The 19,019-nt window shown below is 40.5% G+C and overlaps 1 protein-coding gene across 1 annotated transcript; it reads right to left on the bottom strand.

Moving 5' to 3' along the window:
- Positions 1 to 3,740: 3,740 nt before the first annotated feature.
- On the bottom strand, positions 3,741 to 18,737 carry LOC137273934 (trafficking regulator of GLUT4 1-like). The gene is made up of 4 exons (XM_067806842.1): positions 18,516 to 18,737; positions 8,165 to 8,364; positions 5,461 to 5,586; positions 3,741 to 5,041 (listed from the first exon to the last, which is right to left on the bottom strand). Exons 1-4 carry the CDS (start codon positions 18,523 to 18,525, stop codon positions 4,871 to 4,873), a joined length of 507 nt encoding a protein of 168 aa, XP_067662943.1. The 5' UTR covers positions 18,526 to 18,737; the 3' UTR covers positions 3,741 to 4,870.
- Between the last annotated feature and the right edge of the window lie 282 nt (positions 18,738 to 19,019).

Here is a 19,019-nt window from a genome sequence, read left to right as displayed (position 1 = left end):
AAATAGGGAAATATATTAAAATGTAATAGCCGCTTAGCAAATGCACATGATCAAATATTGATAACTTAATATGTCAAATGGAAAAAATAAATAGATAAACCAACAACAACACTGTATGTCAAAACTTAGTCTGCCACACAGATCCTGAAACAGGCATAACCACTGCAAGTCTAGAACATGAGTCAAATCCCCAGATTCTCGGAACAAAGAAAAGGTCCCTATTATATTTTATGAATATAATTTAGGAACTGTCTTTTTCTGTAAATGTGTTCATTTCAGAATCGAGATGTTGAAATATTACTTCTTCCCTGTGCACACATCAAATATATTAAGGCCAGTTATTCTGCTTTGTCACACTACTATACTGGCAATCCATATGAACGCAAACTGCCTGAATATATTAAACTGCACTAGTCTTCTGATTAAAAATAAAATAAGGTCGACAAGGTCCCAAACACAAACCCAATCTCCAATATCTCTATTCACCTCATAAATGCAACTGTTACAAAATATAGATCTATAGATGTTTCAACTTTTTTAGTCTCATTGATATATAGGGTGTATGTTAATTTTATTAACTTCACTAATTCTGATTTATCAATGGAAACTGGTTTTTAATTAATTTCCAACGCCTTTCGTATGATGGATACTGGTTAATATATTAAATAAGGATGGCAGGTCTCAGTCACATAGCAATAGTAATTTAACGCAGTTATGATATACAATAGAGTAAGTTAACAAAGGTCAGAAAGTGACTAATGTAACACAGGTCAGTTTTGATACACAGGTGAATAATTTAACATTGGCCAGTAATCATGTTCAAGTGATTCCTTTCCTTTGTATAATTCTGGTTACATGGATTAGTTTTCTGTAATGACCATATTTCGACAAACAATTGTAAAACTGATTGTCCCTGAGTAAATTTCTTAATCTATGTTCATAAGCATCAGCTAGGCTATAAAATCTAGACAGACTGTGACTTTCGTCTTTGATGTGAAATAAAATGCAGGATGAAGTTTGGAGGACCCGATTTAGATACGCCCTCACGGTTCGGAATGTCACGAAATTAGGAGACACACTGTCAAAAATGCGCCCGAATTCCCGTTAATGGACATTGGTATTTCATAGTTCATTTCTAAACCATTTTTATTTTGTGAGGCCAAGTGGGAAAAAATGAAAACAACAACAACAACAACAACAACAAAAAACACTGAGATAAGTAAGTCCGATATATAGATGTTTATAAATGATCTATTGCACATCTAAACTTGACTTTATCAAGTGAACATGGACGAACGACGCTATAAACGTCCACTACTACACAAAATACTATTTCTTCCTTATTTCTGCTTAAGAATGAATTGAATACAACCTACCTACACTCATAATGTCAATCAGGACAGTTACAGAATCTTTTGTTTACTCGTACGGTTGACAACTGCTTTCTAATCGTTGACGTTCATAGATCAAAACGAGGCTTTGACATATTCAGTAAGGTCAAGGTCGTTTGTAGATACCGACAGTACAATGGGAAGGCCGTAGGTACAGGTAGCAGTACAATGGACAACAGAAATTTCACAAGAGCGCTGAGGGATAAAATCCGTTGGGCTCAAAAGCGGACCGATGAATTGCAATCTAACTCGAAAACTAATAAACATAAACTATTCAAACAAACGCTGATCATAATTCAAACATCATACCAACTCTGTGAGATTTTTGCAGAATTTTTGTCCTAAATCTGGAAAAAGAGTTGTTTAACGAACTACCATGAAAATATTGGCACAGTTCACTGTTTGCTACGAAGGGGAGGTGCAGGGAAAGGGACAGCCAGGTGTGCGAGAAAACATAGAGACAGCACAGCCCAGGTTAATGAATCAAAAACTTTGCCGACACTTGTGCACGTGCTTCTCGAACACCTGGCACCAAAGGGTCTAAACGGTCGTCTTTCTTACGTTTCATTTCTTAATACACTATTAAAGGGTTAAGACTCTGTTTTATGACCGAGGTGTCTAACATAGCGAGAGAAAATAATCCAATGTAACAAATGTTGTATTTGGGATTACAGTTTCCCAGTAAAGTTCAGATTCTAGTACTTTTGTCGGGTTGAGTCCCATCCGGGATTCGAATCCAGACCTCAAAGTCAGCAGCCTAGCCAGCTCAGACACTGACAAAAAGGTCATAGGTCGTGTGGTTCCAGCACCTACGATACAATACAACACACGTATGTACATGGTCAAGTGCTGTTGAACAGTATAGTGATTCAGTTTTATGTAGTACTACTGACTGACAAGTATTAGATAGGGCTCCAGATAAATTTTTCAGCAAGTGGGTATTTACTCCCATGTCTGTTTATGTATGAGTAATTGCATGTTTTAAGGAGTAACTAGCATTTTGTGTACTCCCACTAGTTTAAAGAATTGAGTACTTTTACACAGTTTCTTATCCTTATTGGGTAATTAGCACAATTAAGTACATACTGAGCACAAATGCTTGTCAATGGGCTTAGGTTTTAAGCAACTCTGGCCAAACAGTTGGAAACCATTTTCAAACACTCAGCATGGAAGTCACGTGACTACTACAGTAAACTGTGGAGAGTGACAACGGCCATAATAGTATGTGTATATATGATGATCACTTAACATTTGCTCACGTTGTTATTGAGTTTGGGCGCCACAACAAATTATCATACGCAAGCCAATTTAGTCAACTGAGTAAAGTACGCAAAGTATTATAGAGCTATTGGGTTTTAGGTGATTTTTATGATTTTTTTGTATTCCCGTATTTGTAATTATTGAGTAAATGTGATTTTATTGCGTAAAACCTTCAGAAGATTCCATATGAAACAATAGGGAAGCAGATTGTCGTCTAAATATTGAAAAGTTCAATTTCCTCGTGTGAATCGTGTTTTGATTGTTTGATCATACTACTAGACATGTGTTAAACTGAAGTGGCATTGAGTTCAGCGTGCATTGCACACGTGCGTAATCCCGATCTACCCCATGTACCCGTGGCAAACAAGTGTGTTCGTCTACATTCCCTGCCATTCACAAACGCGTTCACTGCGCAGGCTCATCAAATACGTGTCAAGCAGTATTGTATAACGTGAGTGGGTCCACATTAAGAAATATTTCAGCAATGTCACGGCAGGGGACAGCAGAAATGGGCAAAATGTACAGTTTTAAGAGGTCAAGGTTTGCAAAGAGTCGTGCATATGAGGAGTAAGAAAAATACTAAATATCTTTTTTTTTTTCAAAAAAAAAAAATGTGATGTTTGCGGAGAAAATAGACTTGGAGTCTGTTGAGTGAGGAATGTGTGTTTTACATGGTGTGAGGTTTGGAAAGTATTGTCTACCACTGGAGTAAGATATGTATTTGTTTTTTACATTGCATGTGGAATAAAAGATATGTCTGGTGTATGAGGTGTCCGGAATGTCCAAACAGGTTTCCAGAGTTTTAATATACCACAGGTGAACGGGCATGTTTTTGCGCTGCTTTATGTAACATTCCAGCAATATCACGACAGGGGACATCAGAAATGGGCTTCACGCATTGTACCTTTGTGGGGAGTCGAACCCGGGTCATCAAACCGATGCTTTGACCATCAGGCTGCCCTACCGCCCCTCGTGTAACCAGGAAACTGTGAGAACCGGAATTCACAGTCGTATTACTAGACCAGTAGAGGTATACCTAAAACGTCTCTTACATAATACAAGAATAAGAAATAAACACAACACATCATCGTTTATACAAAACAGTTTAATTAATTTTAACAATAAATGTATGAAAACGATAAACAAAGAAAAATCTAGAGGAGAAGTAAAAGACCGTTTTCATAAAATATGCTAGTCGAGCTTGAATATGAATTAATCACGCTCATTATTCATCAAAGGACAGTTATTCATATTTTCTTAAAAAAATGAGCTTTGCTCACATATAAAAGATGACTACAGCTGCAAACAAAAACATATATTTACATGCTTTCACCTCATTTAATACTCTATTACTCTGTAATAATGGTATATTATTTCAAATAATATAGTTTATGTAAAAGGGTATTGTAAGTACGAATACAAACTGCAACATAGTCATGCTTATTTATAAAAGAAACGACAAAAGAAACGGGGAGTAATACCTATTATGCATATTTTCGGTCATATTTTACAAATAAACATGACTGTAAGACACACAGGAGCTGCTCTGTTTAACATATGCATCGCTTTGATCCACAAGGCACGAGGTTCCGACGCACTTCCCGCAGACTAATCTTCAAACCAGTTTAAGTCTTAATGCAAGATATCGAATGCTGCCAAGTTGTAAGGAGAACAGTATCGTGACTGATTATATTTCAGCCAGCTGCCTCTATCCATGCTTAAGTAGAAATAACCAAATCGTTCAAAACAGTTCGAATGAAATTCTATAATTTGTGTGAACGTCAGATGTGAAAAAATGAAATTGTAACACAAACAGAACAACAATCAGTTGGAGGAACTGATTGGAGTGGACATATAATGACCTGTTTTGTCATCATTTATACGGTAGACAAGGAAACATCTGGAAGAACACGGCGAAATGAAGTCGTGTCGGTGTGCGAAAACGAGATACAATAAGAACCGATTTTTTCGATACCTCTTGACAGACACTTTGACAAGGGGCAGACAACTTTTTATGGTATTGTGAAGTTACCTCCCCTGCACAATGATTACAACACTTCTGAGGGATGGCACGAACGAAAGTCTTTTAGAGGGTGGTAGGGATTCTACACTTTTCGATCAACTACAGACGAGCTGAGTTACACTAACGATAAATCGTTTTCTTATTTACAGTCGATTTAGAATAACCTCGAGGTCCGCTGTCCGACTTCCGTACGGTGTTATCCGTAATAGTACGTGGTCGTGTACGACGACACCAGTACGACCCGGACAACGATTGCCACTACTACGATGATGATGCCGATCACTATAGCAGCAATGGCGATATTCCTGGCTGTCCGACCTTGGGATTCGGCTGATACAAGGTCACCGGAGTGGGCCGAGTTCCGGGACTGAAAATAATATATGAGTGAGTGAATGAGTGAGTGAGTGAATTAAACTTTATGCCGCTTTTGGCAATATTCCAGCAATATCACGGAGAGGGTCACCAGAAATGGGCTTGACACATTGTACCCATGTGGGGAATCGAACCCGGGTCTTCGGCGTGACGAACGCCTTAACCAGTAGGCTACCCCACCACCCTAAATGAAAACATGTTAATCCATTAAAACACACAAAAATAATAACAACAACAACCACATCAACAACAACAATAATAATAATATGCTTAAGCTCCATTTAAGATGCTGCTGCTGTGTTCAGGGGCGGATACAGCCTTTTAACACTTTTGAGAAGGGGGCGAGGGGAGGGTCATTGGGTGTGGTGCACACTTCATTTTCACCCGTTTTCAAGTTTCAATGGTCATACTTACGTTATTGGAGTACATCAGGGCACATATAGCCATTGGCCAGCAGAAGAAGCACGACACTATGGACAGGATGAGGTAGTCTGGTGGACGCACTGCTGGTTGAACCACCATAGTCTGTGGTTGGGCCACCTGTGGATCATCAACATCATTATCATCATCATGATGTCAAATACACTATATAGTTGTTAAATGTATAACACCTTTCGATTATTTGTTGGGCTGGAACGAGTTCAAGTCTCTTTTACTGTTTAATTTCGCTGACTGTTATGTCTGTAGAATACCTCTGTGAAATTCTGTGTGTTGTTCAAAACTTTGCATTGTCTATCGCCCTTAGACTTACAAAAGTCTCTAATGTAATAATTATTGGCTTATGTGATACGTTCTGACAAATATACATTTACCTCTGACTGACTGACGTCCTTCTTATTGCAGAATTATCTAGACTTGCTTCTTTAAAGAATAGAATTACTATAGTTTCTTGTGCTTAGTCTTCAATACAGGCTTGGAGCAAGGCTAGATAGTCTCTAGAATTATTGTGTGAGACGTTGTATGTGTTGGTGCTGGAATTATATCCCCCCTGTAATTCGCTGCCCAAATTACCGCATACGACGGGACAATTGTAAGGAATAGATTTATCAGAAAAAACAAAACCACTAGCAATATACCTAAGGTACTTCCTGTGATCGTTCAGTGGGTGAGTGAAAATGTATCGTCACATCGGCAATATTTTAGCAATATAGTGACAAAAGAAAATTATCAAAAAAAATCAATATCGAATATATGACAAACGGTGTAAAATCCTGTCGTCAAAGGACAGTACCACAACCCGACCTTAATATTTTATTTGAAACTAATATAGGATCATATTTAAGAGTAAACTGTTAATAAGCAACTGAAAATAACAAATATAGCAACGGTGACTATACTGGGACCGGGACGTCTTGATAAGGATGCATGGATGGATTTTTATCATTCCGCAAATTGTTACATGCAACATGTCTGTCAATATTGATCCGACCGTATATAACCTACTTACAGAGTTTGTTAAAGTGCAACTGCTGCTCTGAATATCGATTAGTTGCATTCGTTATTCCCATATAACATCTGCCATCAAATATTTTCCCGCCCACAACCCCGTCACGCATGCGCAGAAGAGGTAGAAGCCATTGATTTCAATCCTCAGCAAGCAGCGCGAATACATTTGTCTTCAGTTTTGTCAGACAAACATCCTTTGTTGTTTGTCGGGATCATTCATTTTCTATTCATGTAATTCCATATTCTGTATCGTCGTTAAGCTGAACATAAAGTGTCTTGGTGACGTCATGATAATAACCAACTCTCATGCTGACAAGCTGGCTGAACAAACACGGGGCCGTGCCGCTGCTGTCCTAGTACTTGAAACGGCGGGTCTAGCTCAAATACCGTCGAGCCACGGTCGAGGACAATAGGTTCATTTAGAAGAAGTCATGTATGGATCAATTCTGACAGGTTGTAGAGGCAGAAATCAATTCAGCTTATGCACAGATGTATAAATTCGGGCCATCTGTTGAACGAGTACGAAACTCAGGTACTTCCACAATATATGCTAAACGTATCGGATAGTTTTAAAGCGTTAGATTTATTTATTCTATTTTGTTTTGTTTTACGTGTTTTACTATTGTTTTTGATACAATCCAAAGGGATAACTTCATGGTTTGTGTATAATGTATATGCTTTTTGATCGATGGTAATTAAAGTGAAAAATTAATCCGTAGGGGTCTAAATGTTTCAAGATAACTTTAGGACTCGAATGAAAATTATTTTAAAATGTACTTTAAGTTAGAATGAAGATATTTATCAAAACTGGAAACTAAAAGTAGGTCAACTATGCGACCCTGATGTATCTGATGTCCTGAGTTATGGGATGGTGACAGGAACAGCGACGTCATCAACGACCGACACGGCAGGGATGTGTTCCTAAATAAGTCCATTTCACAGGGAAGTCACGAGATCTAAAATCCATTGTTACTTTACTAACGAGAACATTGTTTTATTTGAGGTGACCGCTGCTGCGGAAATGATACCAGGTCTACAACGTAATTTGCCATTGTTTTTAATTATTATAGGGAGTTATAGTTCTTCTACAATGAGTTAAATTCATGAATATTGGTCACATGTTACTATTCATCTATAAAATTAATGTTTTAGTATAACGACCGGGGATCCACCTTAGAAAAAACCTGAACATGTCACTTCCTGTGATTGTGGTGTCAAAAATATATTGCGTAAACCTAGAGTGGGTCTATATGACTGTATTCGAATTCTTTATAGAAAGCATTTGTTATGAAAGAAATAGTCGAATCCTAAGAATATTTAAAACAAGTGATTTAGGCAAGTAATAAGCAAAATATATATGCATAATATTATACATAATGCTATCGATAGACTACAGACAAAAATGTATAGGATCTCTTATTGAAATTTCGACAAATCATAAAAGTGTCTTTAAATTTGCTGCAGCCAAACCGATATTATAATCGAACATGCTTCAGGGGATAAAAATGTGTATTCGATATGTAATTCTATGTTTAATAGTATTTTATTTCAGAGAACGGTATGACGCCGTATCCGAATTGGTCAAATTCCATAAAGTAATAAATTCAACAGGGCTACAGTCGATGAAATACCATGTTCAACGTCGAAGTTGCCTGTCGGTGTTTCTACTTACCACAACGTTGACGTTGTCTGTAGTTGCATAGCCGTACCCAGGCTGGGCGGGTTGTCCATATCCCGGCTGAGGTTGTCCATACCCAGGCTGAGGTTGTCCGTACCCTGGCTGAGGTTGTCCATACCCCGGCTGAGGTTGTCCGTACCCTGGCTGGGGCTGGCCATATCCGGGTGGGGGCTGATCGGGGTATCCTGACTTTTCTGAAATGATAATAATGTACACTATAACAAGATCAGCCTTAATGGTTCAGCGAGTATTCTATTCTATTGTATTAACACGTGTCGGAACACCTATGCAGCGGTTGCCTTGGGCTCCATAATACACAGTGTAGAGTTGCGCCCCTTACATGTGTAAGGAACCTATGACCTGCATCTTTTCCAATACGAAATGCTGTGATATACGGGGTAAAAGTTGCGCTTCAAACAGTCTGAGGGTGATTTGCTCGATAAATTTTCGATTTTCCACCCGTGCATTTATTAGAATATTTACCACCCGTTTGGTTCCTTGGTCATGAAAATATGAAGAACAATTTCAAATATAGCTTTTAATTGTCAACATCTTCTGTGATACTGTTAATAAATTAATATACTACCCATTCCCGTAGTTATTCGCTGAAAACGCGAAATACATGTAAAAGTCCGCCTAGCCTGTTTCACAGTCTAAACGCTTTGTTTTCCCTTCAGCCCTCCGTGAAACTTCGGGTTAAGAAAGTCTAGATTTTCCTCACATTCAATTTCCCAGGGACGCCTTTTCATTATGAATGCAGTTGCTTTTGTCATAAAAAAATATATATATTTTAAAAGTATATGCGTTTATATGAAATTTATTGTCGTCTTCTGCTGACACATTCCGTTTACCCGAATGACTTTTAGTAGACCCTGTACATTGTATTAGAAAGCAAACGCTGCAGTTACTATGTGTTTCATATGATGTTAATCCATGTCTGAAAGATAATTCGTGTAACACTGCCAGCGACCTGGTGAATCATAGACGGTATATAACGCGCAGAACGTGACATGCTCAATTCCTTTGTGGTCTGCGATTAGCTCCTTACAAAGATGCAAAGGTGTGTCACGTGGGCTATGACGTCACGGTGTCATGTCGGGGCACACTACGTCAATAAATGGACCACGGTTATATCGGTTGGCAAACACAAACGCCAAGTCAATACAGCGGTACACCAGGTATTATATTAAAAAATGATCGGCTTGCTGATACGTGCACGATCGTTGGGTTTGGATTCTCATCGATTAATGTTCCCGCGACCTCGCGAGGAGCTGGGTCAAAATTTAAAAAAGAACGTGATGATCACATTCAGATTTGGGAAAAAGTAAACGACAAGATGTAGTTATTTAGTGGTCATTTATTACATAGTAACTCATACGCTTGAAATGGTTCGGTGACTGCTACAGCTCGTAAAGTTAAAATTCAGTTTTGAGATTTTGGTCTAATTTGTTTTTTCCAATGGCTACTTTTTCCCTATCTAAGAGTGGTCAGTGAGGGCCGAATACAACGGGTAAAACGTCTCTGTTAAAAAAATGTTCTGTAGAGACATGCAAGTCAACAACGAGAACGTGAAAACTCCATTAACTTGAACATTGACTAAAATGGTCGTTAGCGTGGACAGAACTTGGTACATCACCCATACAAGTGTTTTTCAAAGGTGGAAATATTTTATGTCATTTAATAAATACAAGTAGTTTTACAGCTGGTATTATTTATCCAGAGACATCGCAGTAGTTTTAATTCTTTGAATATGGGGTATAATCACTTTCGTAAGTACGGTTTATTCTGGGGCTGACTCGCGGTCCTAACCTGCACGGCCCACTTGCACAAAGCGACCTTACCGCTGCAATGATTGTAAGTGCCATTCTCAGACAAAGGTTTAAGATAGTCTTAGCGCTAAGATTGCTTCGAGTGGGCCCTGCTGTCTGCCTCAGATGTGGGCTCAAATGTCAACAGTTCAACGGATTAACTAAAGAGAAACGGATGTACGGGTCATGTTGACAGGTCTGTTCAGAGCGAGTGGACAATCCACTTGGCTGTCCTCGGAACAAGTGACCCACTCCAAGTGAATATGATGGAAGCATTCATTCGCTGTGACCTTCCTCTGAAAGCGAGAAAGGGGGCCGTTGTGCAATACCATTCTGACAAGACAATTTAACTGTCACTAGACCCTGGTCTATTTACAGAGGCCCGCCCAGGGACATCACGCTTCAAGCAGTGCGTTACGTGGTGACAATAGACATCACGCAGCGATTAATATCCATGACTCACTATTTGGCTGGCAGAGATCATTCCGAGAAGTGCTTTTAATAAAGATCACACATCGACATTTGCTATAGTTGTAACATGAGTTTAAAATATGGCATTGCAGGACACATGAAAAGCGACAGACACTGATGAGATTATACGCAGCACCAGAATCATGTTTGTAGTTTTGTTGCTGTATTCTTGTTTGTTTTGAATCTCTGATGCTCTGCAGTCGTGAAGAACCAGGTTAGAATGTTAGAATGCAGTGTTCAGTATCACATGCTTGTCGTTAGAGGCGGCTACCGTGGTCGAGTGGTCAGGTTCGCTGACTATCAGTTGATGCATGCCACCGTTCGCCTTCGATGTTCATGATGTCAATCACTGGAATGTCTGATCCAGACGTGATCATAACAGACCGCCCTCATATAAATGGAACATTGCTGAATGCGGCGATAGATGGTGACAATACAAACTGATGTTCTTCTAATTATTTAGAACGTTTTTGTGGGTTTAGATGCATTAACTTTTCAATAACAAGTTCTACCAGGAATACTCATGCATATTGGTTTATCCACAGGGGCTTGTATCGCTTTGAAACGGCGTTCGAGAGACATATAGATGTATAGACCCTACCCTAGTACTATCCGATTGGTGGGAAATAAAATATCCAGTGGCAGTGGCCAATCGGATGACCCGAGTCTGTTTGCGCGGATCTGCTCAGTTCATTGAATGTCAAGGTCACTTATGGCCGACAAGTGAGTAGGTTTGCCAGCGATTTTGGTGAAAATGTTTGCTTACTGTCGAGAAAATGACATGTAGATGTTGCAATAAGTTTTCCGACCCACGAAATGCCGCAGCCGATCGAATCCAGCCCAGCGCTGGTGCTGTCAACGTGTCTGGAATTAATAAACTAATTTAAAAGGTGAGTTTTTGCCGTATTTGGTGATCCATGATTTTGGCGTGAAATTGCGGTGGTAGCTGTTTTCGATGATTCGTAGCGTATAACTTTTGAAATAATGATCCGATTGTGACCATTTATGGCTCATTTTGTAGGGAAATCATCTGGCGTTCGATCCGTTGGCCTCGACGTTGCCTTAAAAATATTTTACCCGGTGACATGTAACTTTGATCGAGGAGGGGGTGGTTTCCTCGTTACATCCCTTTCCTTTTATATAGTACTAGGGTAGGGTCTATACATCTATATGTCTCTCGAACGCCGTTTCAAAGCGATACAAGCCCCTGTGGGTTTATCTTTACCAGTCTCCTGTCTGCCATTTCATATTCCACGTATCGTTGAATGTTATTCCATGTGCTACTCTTGGACAGGCATTTATCAACACTGGTAATCTCACTTTGAGCCCAGTCAAAACCTGTGTCCAAAATCGTAAATAACATTACTCGAAGCCTTGTAATGACGTCATCGCTAAAGCTGATCGCGTCTTTAATCTGAAGATAGCAAACTGCAGAAACTTAAGAATGAAGGGGTCGTTGTTGGCACAGGTACTACAGATATATCATCCCGGGTACCTTTCTGTATACAATTTTCAAAGTCAGAACACAGAAACATACCCTAGGACGAGACCATTCCGCATTGTGCCGTTTTCTCAATCGGAACTGTCATACTGTTGTGTTAGATGTGTTTGATTGACCTGTATATGAAACGAGCATACGAATATGCACAATACCCCTCGCATTCAGTTGGACGAGGGTAACTATATATTATATCTGTTTTAGGTTGAGGGTACCGGGTACATTTCTGTATTTTTACTTTGTTGGTACATTTCTGTAGCACCTGTGCCGACACCGACCTCCTCAGCGCAACGCAGCTCCTGTGCACCGAGTTAGGCCAAAACAGTGTGAGATCGTGAGAATTCCCCGATAATCCTTTTGCACCAACTTAATGTGGGGTTCAGACTTAGTTGCTGAGAAACGACACAGTTCCACTTGGTTTCTATTTCCGAGCTGGTGTTCCGATATCATGGAGATGCACAGAGGTCATACACACTGGATGCAAGGCTGTTACTCACTGCTTCCGGCTGGTGTGGTTTTCAACAGTTTCATTGGCATCACCTCGATATAACGCGCGGCCTGTTTTCTTGCCTGTTGATCATGGACGCATTAATAAATTATTCTCCCCCAGTGCCTAACCAACCAGTGAGGACCGTCCACACTGATCGAGCTATATCGTGACATTGTTGAGGTGAAATCGGGGTTAACTGGGTCACTGCGCATTTACCTAGGTTTTGCTACAGTTCACTGAACGCAAGAACGCCCAACATCGTGGAAAAGGGACAATTCGTTGCGAAATGCGATTGCGACATCGTCCGCTCAGTCAGCCAATAAACAACGTTTTGGCACAGAGCCAAATCGTCGCTGACTTCAATTGCGAAATCTTTCACCTCCAGTACCTCCAATACATAATACAACCGTCTGTAATGCGTCATGCCTTTCTGCGCGGTTAGACACGTACGTCTTTTATCAAAAGGTTGTTTTTTTTTCAATGTAACACGAAGCTTTTCAAATTGTAAGCTTATTCAAAACGTCTTTCCACTAGCTAGGTTAAGCTAGGTGTGCTGATATATGTGCGCGTGTTGATGTTGGAGCTGGGCAGTGGACCACAATGTCGCTGTCTCACAGCAATACTGAACCGCGTTTCCCTTTAATTGGTCTCCCACAGTAATACTGAACCGCGTTTCCCTTTAATTGGTCTCCCACAGTAATACTGAACCGCGTTTCCCTTTCGTGAGTGTGAATAAGTTGAGTTTTACTCAGCAATATTCCAGCTTCTTGGTGGCGGTCTTTAAATAATCGAGCCTGGACCAGAAAATCCACTGATCAACAGCATGAACATCAATCTGCGCCATTGGGAACCGATGACCAGTGTCAACCAGGTCAGCGAGTGACCACCAGATCTCGTTAGACGCATTTTATGACATGCAAAGTCCCTTTTATGACAAGCATGGGTTGCTTCGCTTTCCCTTTAGTCTCTCACATTCCCGCATTCTTTTTTCGCAATGTTCATTGCGAAAGCCCTAAATGATGCAATTTCCTAAGCTCCTGATCAGGTTCTGAAGCTCCTGTTTCACTGAGACTACTTTTCAAATTTAAAGGAACTATTTGTTTTTTTCAAAATTATATATAATCATGGAAAACGCGTTAGTCTACCATACTCCATTTCCACAACTACAAGACACGCCCTACTGACCTTATTTGACACCCTGTTCGCCGAGCTCAAGGCGGTCTGTTAAACTGGAGATTGATTTAAGTATTTTGATTTAAAGGGACCTGAGATTGAACCATCAACCTATATCTCTCCTGACAAACGCTCCGTCCACTGCACCGGTCGGGCTTGTAGATGACGTAATTATACCAATGACTGACAACACACCAAAACCTTTGGATTTACCAACTGGATGAACAGTTTTTCATGGTTTCTTTTTTGTGTGAAATGTAAATTATTATCCTCTGCTAACAAAAATGACCATTTAAGCTCAACCGTCAATATGTCAGTTTTCGACACATATTTCACACATGAAGTAATGCGGATACCTGTGTCCATGACAATGTAAACATTAGCCGATGATGATGATTCTCATCATTCTAGCAATATATGCATACACATGTGTGTATGTGGGTGAGTGTGTGTGTGTGAGGGTGTGAGTTTGAGTGTCCTCGCTATACAGCTTTCCAGCCCTGTCTATTCTTAGAAAAGAATTACTACGCATCTAGGGACTTATCGTACAGCACAGCAATGGAGCACGCCTGACAGTACCGATCTCCAGCAGGCTGATGGATACTCATTTACAAGAATGCCATTTATATGTTAATATGCAATGCTAGAACAGAAGCACAAAGTTCCTGTGGAAGAAGTAATATGCGATTAGTATCAATATATTTCAGGGGTCCGCAACTCTTAAATTTGACCTTGAACTCAATATCCAATTAGCGGCTTGTAATCACCGCCTGATATGCATAAACCTGACATTAGGTATTTTCCTTAAGTGGACTAAAATGTCAACCATGTTGCTCCAAGCCTTGGGTTTCCATTCCACACAGCGGGTCTCGATTAGAAACCATAGCTACGGCTGAAATTGATGTGTAAATGCCCTTCACGAATGATAATGGCGAGTTGTGAGTACTTGCTTAGAGTACATCCGGTGTTGCAGTCCAACGAATCGTGCACGGTGTGGGAGACGTGAAGCGTGACGGTGACAAAGGTCAGCCTCTGTATACAGAGGTACACACGGAAGCACGATTCTTACTGACAGTTCGTCCTCGTGGGATACAAGGGTTAAGGTAAATACCTTCATGCGCGCCGCTACGTCTGTTGCTTAATAGTCCAGGACCAGACAACCCAGTACCCAGCATCATGACCATCGATCTACACAAATCGGATACGATGACATGTTTAGAGTCTGGACCAGACAACCCAACGATCAAACATGATGATGACCATCGATCTACACAAATCGGATACGATGACATGTTTAGAGTCTGGACCAGACAACCCAACGATCAAACATGATGATGACCATCGATCTACACAAATCGGATACGATGACATGTTTAGAGTCTGGACCAGACAACCCAACGATCAAACATGATGATGACCATCGATCTACACAAATCGGATACGATGACATGTTTAGAGTCTGGACCAGACAACCCAACGATCAAACATGATGATGACCATCGATCTACACAAATCGGATACGATGACATGTTTAGAGTCTGGACCAGACAACCCAACGATCAAACATGATGGTGCCCATCGATCTATGCAAATGGGATATGATGACACCTGTCAAACAATTCAGCGAACCTGACGAGCCGGTCCAGTTAGTCGCCTCTTACGACAATCATGTGTTGCTGAAGACTAATCCTGTTCATGGGTTTGAGCAGCTACGTATTCAGCAGACCAACTGCTTCCGTGAACTGCTGCATCACATCTGCTATCATACATCAGATCAGATGCGAACAAAATTCGCATCTGTAAAAGTGTTCAATCTAACCTTACCAACACAGCTAGAGAGTCGGCCCAGGGCCTTTTTAACATATCAGGTAGGGGTTTGGACACTTTTCAGATACTTGGGAGGGTGCACACTACATTTTCACGAACTGGTTATATTGTCATTTCGAAACTGAAATATGTTCACTGAAAAACATTACGACCCAAATAATCAGGGTTGTTATTCTTCAAAGAACTAATTCGAGGCTCACTGTTTCTGTTTCCTCTGTTAAAATGAAAAGAATGTCCACTGAAGGTAAAATAGGTAGAAATCCAACACTGTGCCCGTTTGAGCACCTACTTCTGTGTTGTTGATATGCTACAGGTTTGGGAATATCACTGGCAATGTTCAGTCAGGATCCATGTGACGTTCCTCTTCTTCAAGAGTCACCAGATCGGATATGTTTCCCTCTGTGCAGAGTGATTGGCATTGCTCATATTCTTGAACCACCAGAGAAGGTAGAAGCCATTAAACAATGCATTGCCATTAGAGAAGTCGACGACAGTGAGGAGCCATTGGACAATGCCGAGACTGGGGCCGTTGGACATGTATACTTACAGAATTTTCTAACGTTAAAAGTATAGTTTAAATGACAATTTCTAGAAAGTAATAAATAACCGACTAGGGTCCTTAGGTACTGTGCGCTTATCTAGACCTGCCTCTTCAAAGGATAGAGTTACTATACGTCCTTTGGTTGACTATTCAGTGCAACCTTGAAACAAGGCTACTGGACAAGGCGCCAAGAGTGGGGAGCCATTAGCAGCATCGTCCATGTCGTGGAGTAGTAGCCCAGATATCAGATAAGTAGTAGTAGTATCAGATAAGTAGCCCTCATAAGTAGCCCTAATAGGTAGCCGTCATAGATAGCCCTAATACATGTGGTCTTTGTCTTTCGTGCCCTCGCGTTTCTTAAAGCCCATGAATCTTCAGGAAGCCACGTTTGTCATTAAATGTAACTAACGGGGTGGAATGGACTCACTGACTTGTATAATTCCATGCTCATGATATCAGTCCGGAGTCCGGAGGTCTTTGAGGACAGCCATTATACAAATGGAATGCGGCTTTGAACAAGAAACAAACAAATACTTTAAAAGATACATTTACAGCAAATTATGTAATATAATAGATCTGGTTTAAATCAACATTCACTTGCATCTCTTCGATGTTACATGTCTGCTGATGCGATGGGGTAGCGCTAGCCTAGTTGTTAAAGCGTTCGTTCGTCTCGCCGCAGACCCGGTTCGATTCCTCACATGGGTACAATGTGAGTCCCATTTCTGGTGTTTTCCGCTGTGGTATTGCTCGAATGTAGCTAAAAGCGGCGTAAAACTAAACTCACGCGGTCCAACAACTTGACTGTCAAACTCGACCCGACAGCGAGTGTCGCTTTCAGATGCACGCTTGACTGCGTCCACACAAAGTCCAACCAGGGCGAATGACCTTTTGACCTAGAAACATCCTTCGTCCATGGCCCTTTCTCAGAAATAACCCATATCAAGTAGGCCACAGCTTAATTAAAGATTAGCGCTTAACAACAACGAAATCACTATTGTATTCTACCTTTTCAAAAACGCAATTTGCTATGAATATTCATGACGCAAAACCAGTCCACCTTAGAATGGGACAATGGCAATAGACGTGACTTCCACAACACACACCCAAGAGACCGTGTACCGGTGTCTGGTCTCTGATACGCCGCTCCTGGTCGTTGCTGTGGTCTTTTTACAGTGTAAGCGTTCCAGTGTAAGATCCATTCACTGAAAAACACACACCTGTTCGGGCGTGACTGACACAACGGTAAACCTTTTCTTCAGCAAAACGAAATGCATCGTAAGTAAATATTTAATAACGTAAGACACGAAATACGCTATAACGCGTCTGTACTGTCTCGCCATTCTTAAAATATTCCCAGTGACCCAGTCGTCTCTAGAATGCAGTATAATGTGTCATTTCTGTTTATTACCGTTGTGAATACGTATCCACACTCGACTGAGTAATTATGTCCTGTGTTTGTTTGTTTGTTTTAAAGACACACTCAGTAATGGGACCATATATCCTGTGTAACATATATACTGTGTAACAACCAAAACCAAATAAAGCTAACTGCAAATGTATCAACTTAAGTCGCGGTATAAACGAGCGTATTGACCCATTTTCAGTACACAGCATTGCATATAGCAACACTATTAAATAAATACGTAAATATATAGCATTATCGCAAAGTTTTTGAAAAATTACTCACAACAGGCATGTTCTTAGATGTGGTTAAGCCGAGTATGTTCGGTTATTGAGTTTCAGTTGTGATTTAGATCCTTGTTTACAAACGAACCACGATAGACACTGTGATAATGCCAGTGAATATAGACACTGTGATAATGCCAGTGAATATAGACACTGTACGTGATAATGCCAGTGAATATAGACACTGTGATAATGCCAGTGAACATGACTAATTCTGAATACAGTCAAGTATCTATTCAGTATTTTTTTCTGTCGCATCTAAATATACAGATGTTGTTATCCACAAAATATCTTGCCTTCAGTGGACACTTGTTAAATGCATAAAAGCTCAAAGAACAAGACGCAGTTATCTTTGGAAACTAAAAAAATCTGCTGTGGAAGATATCGACTCGCACTGAACTCTAAATGGTGTGCTTGCCCCATACCGGCTCTGCTCTCTCGCTATAGCGCTATGTATGCTACCAGGGCCTCGTTCAGCTGGCGCCAGGATCAGCCCAGAATTGGAGATAATGAGACAAGCTGTCTATATGGTAAATAGCAATGTTGGTATTCCATACTAAATTCGTATCAGAATAACGTCCACCCAAGTTACTGTTTGTAACGTTTAGTCGTCCATACACAGGAGTGTAAAGCCCTTCCAATATGTTTACAAGTGGTTCTAAATATTCACAAACGCCTTAGAAACTAGACAATTTTCTAATTATCTTCAAACCTCCCCTTAACTTATTGCTAGACATAAACACAAACTAAACACATACAAAAACAACTTATTCCGATGACATCAATAACAACTATTGGTGTTACATGTTCCCAGGACTTAAATAAACTAGGCAACATCTCTCACTTACCAGAGCTCATGTTTTTCGATTAAATCCGACTCGCTGTGGAATGTTGGGGCCCTGAAACAGATGGCTTCTGAGTGTACGGGCAGGCGAACTGATAGAGGATCAAGACCGACTCGGCTATTTACGCGAAGCTAGTTCGGCTGTTTACGCCTGTTGACGTACGGGCTGTGTTGCGCAAGGTCAGAAGAGGCCCCGCCTTCTCGTGTCTTGTCTGGTTCTCCTTACAGTGTTGTAGGCATACCTCTCGCTGTGTAGTTAGCGCGGTAGGGGCATGTAGAGGAGCTTAACGCCGTTCAACATTGTGAAATACCTAACGGACCATCCTGCAGGTGTTTTCTTAGAAGAGACAGCCGTGAATTTCCAGTTGTCATACACGGATGTAACCGTGATTAAAGGGAAAGGTGCTAATGGAAAACGTAGTTATATTTTTACTGAATGAGTTAGGTCTGTTTTAGTTCGAGGACTAGTTAAAGAAATGGCCGAGTTATTATTATAAAACAAAAACGT

This window comes from Haliotis asinina, chromosome 2, assembly GCF_037392515.1.
Source record: "Haliotis asinina isolate JCU_RB_2024 chromosome 2, JCU_Hal_asi_v2, whole genome shotgun sequence".
Taxonomy (NCBI): domain Eukaryota; kingdom Metazoa; phylum Mollusca; class Gastropoda; order Lepetellida; family Haliotidae; genus Haliotis; species Haliotis asinina.
The sequence above is the reverse complement of the archived record's forward strand: the minus strand, read 5'-3'. Positions and strand labels throughout refer to the sequence as shown.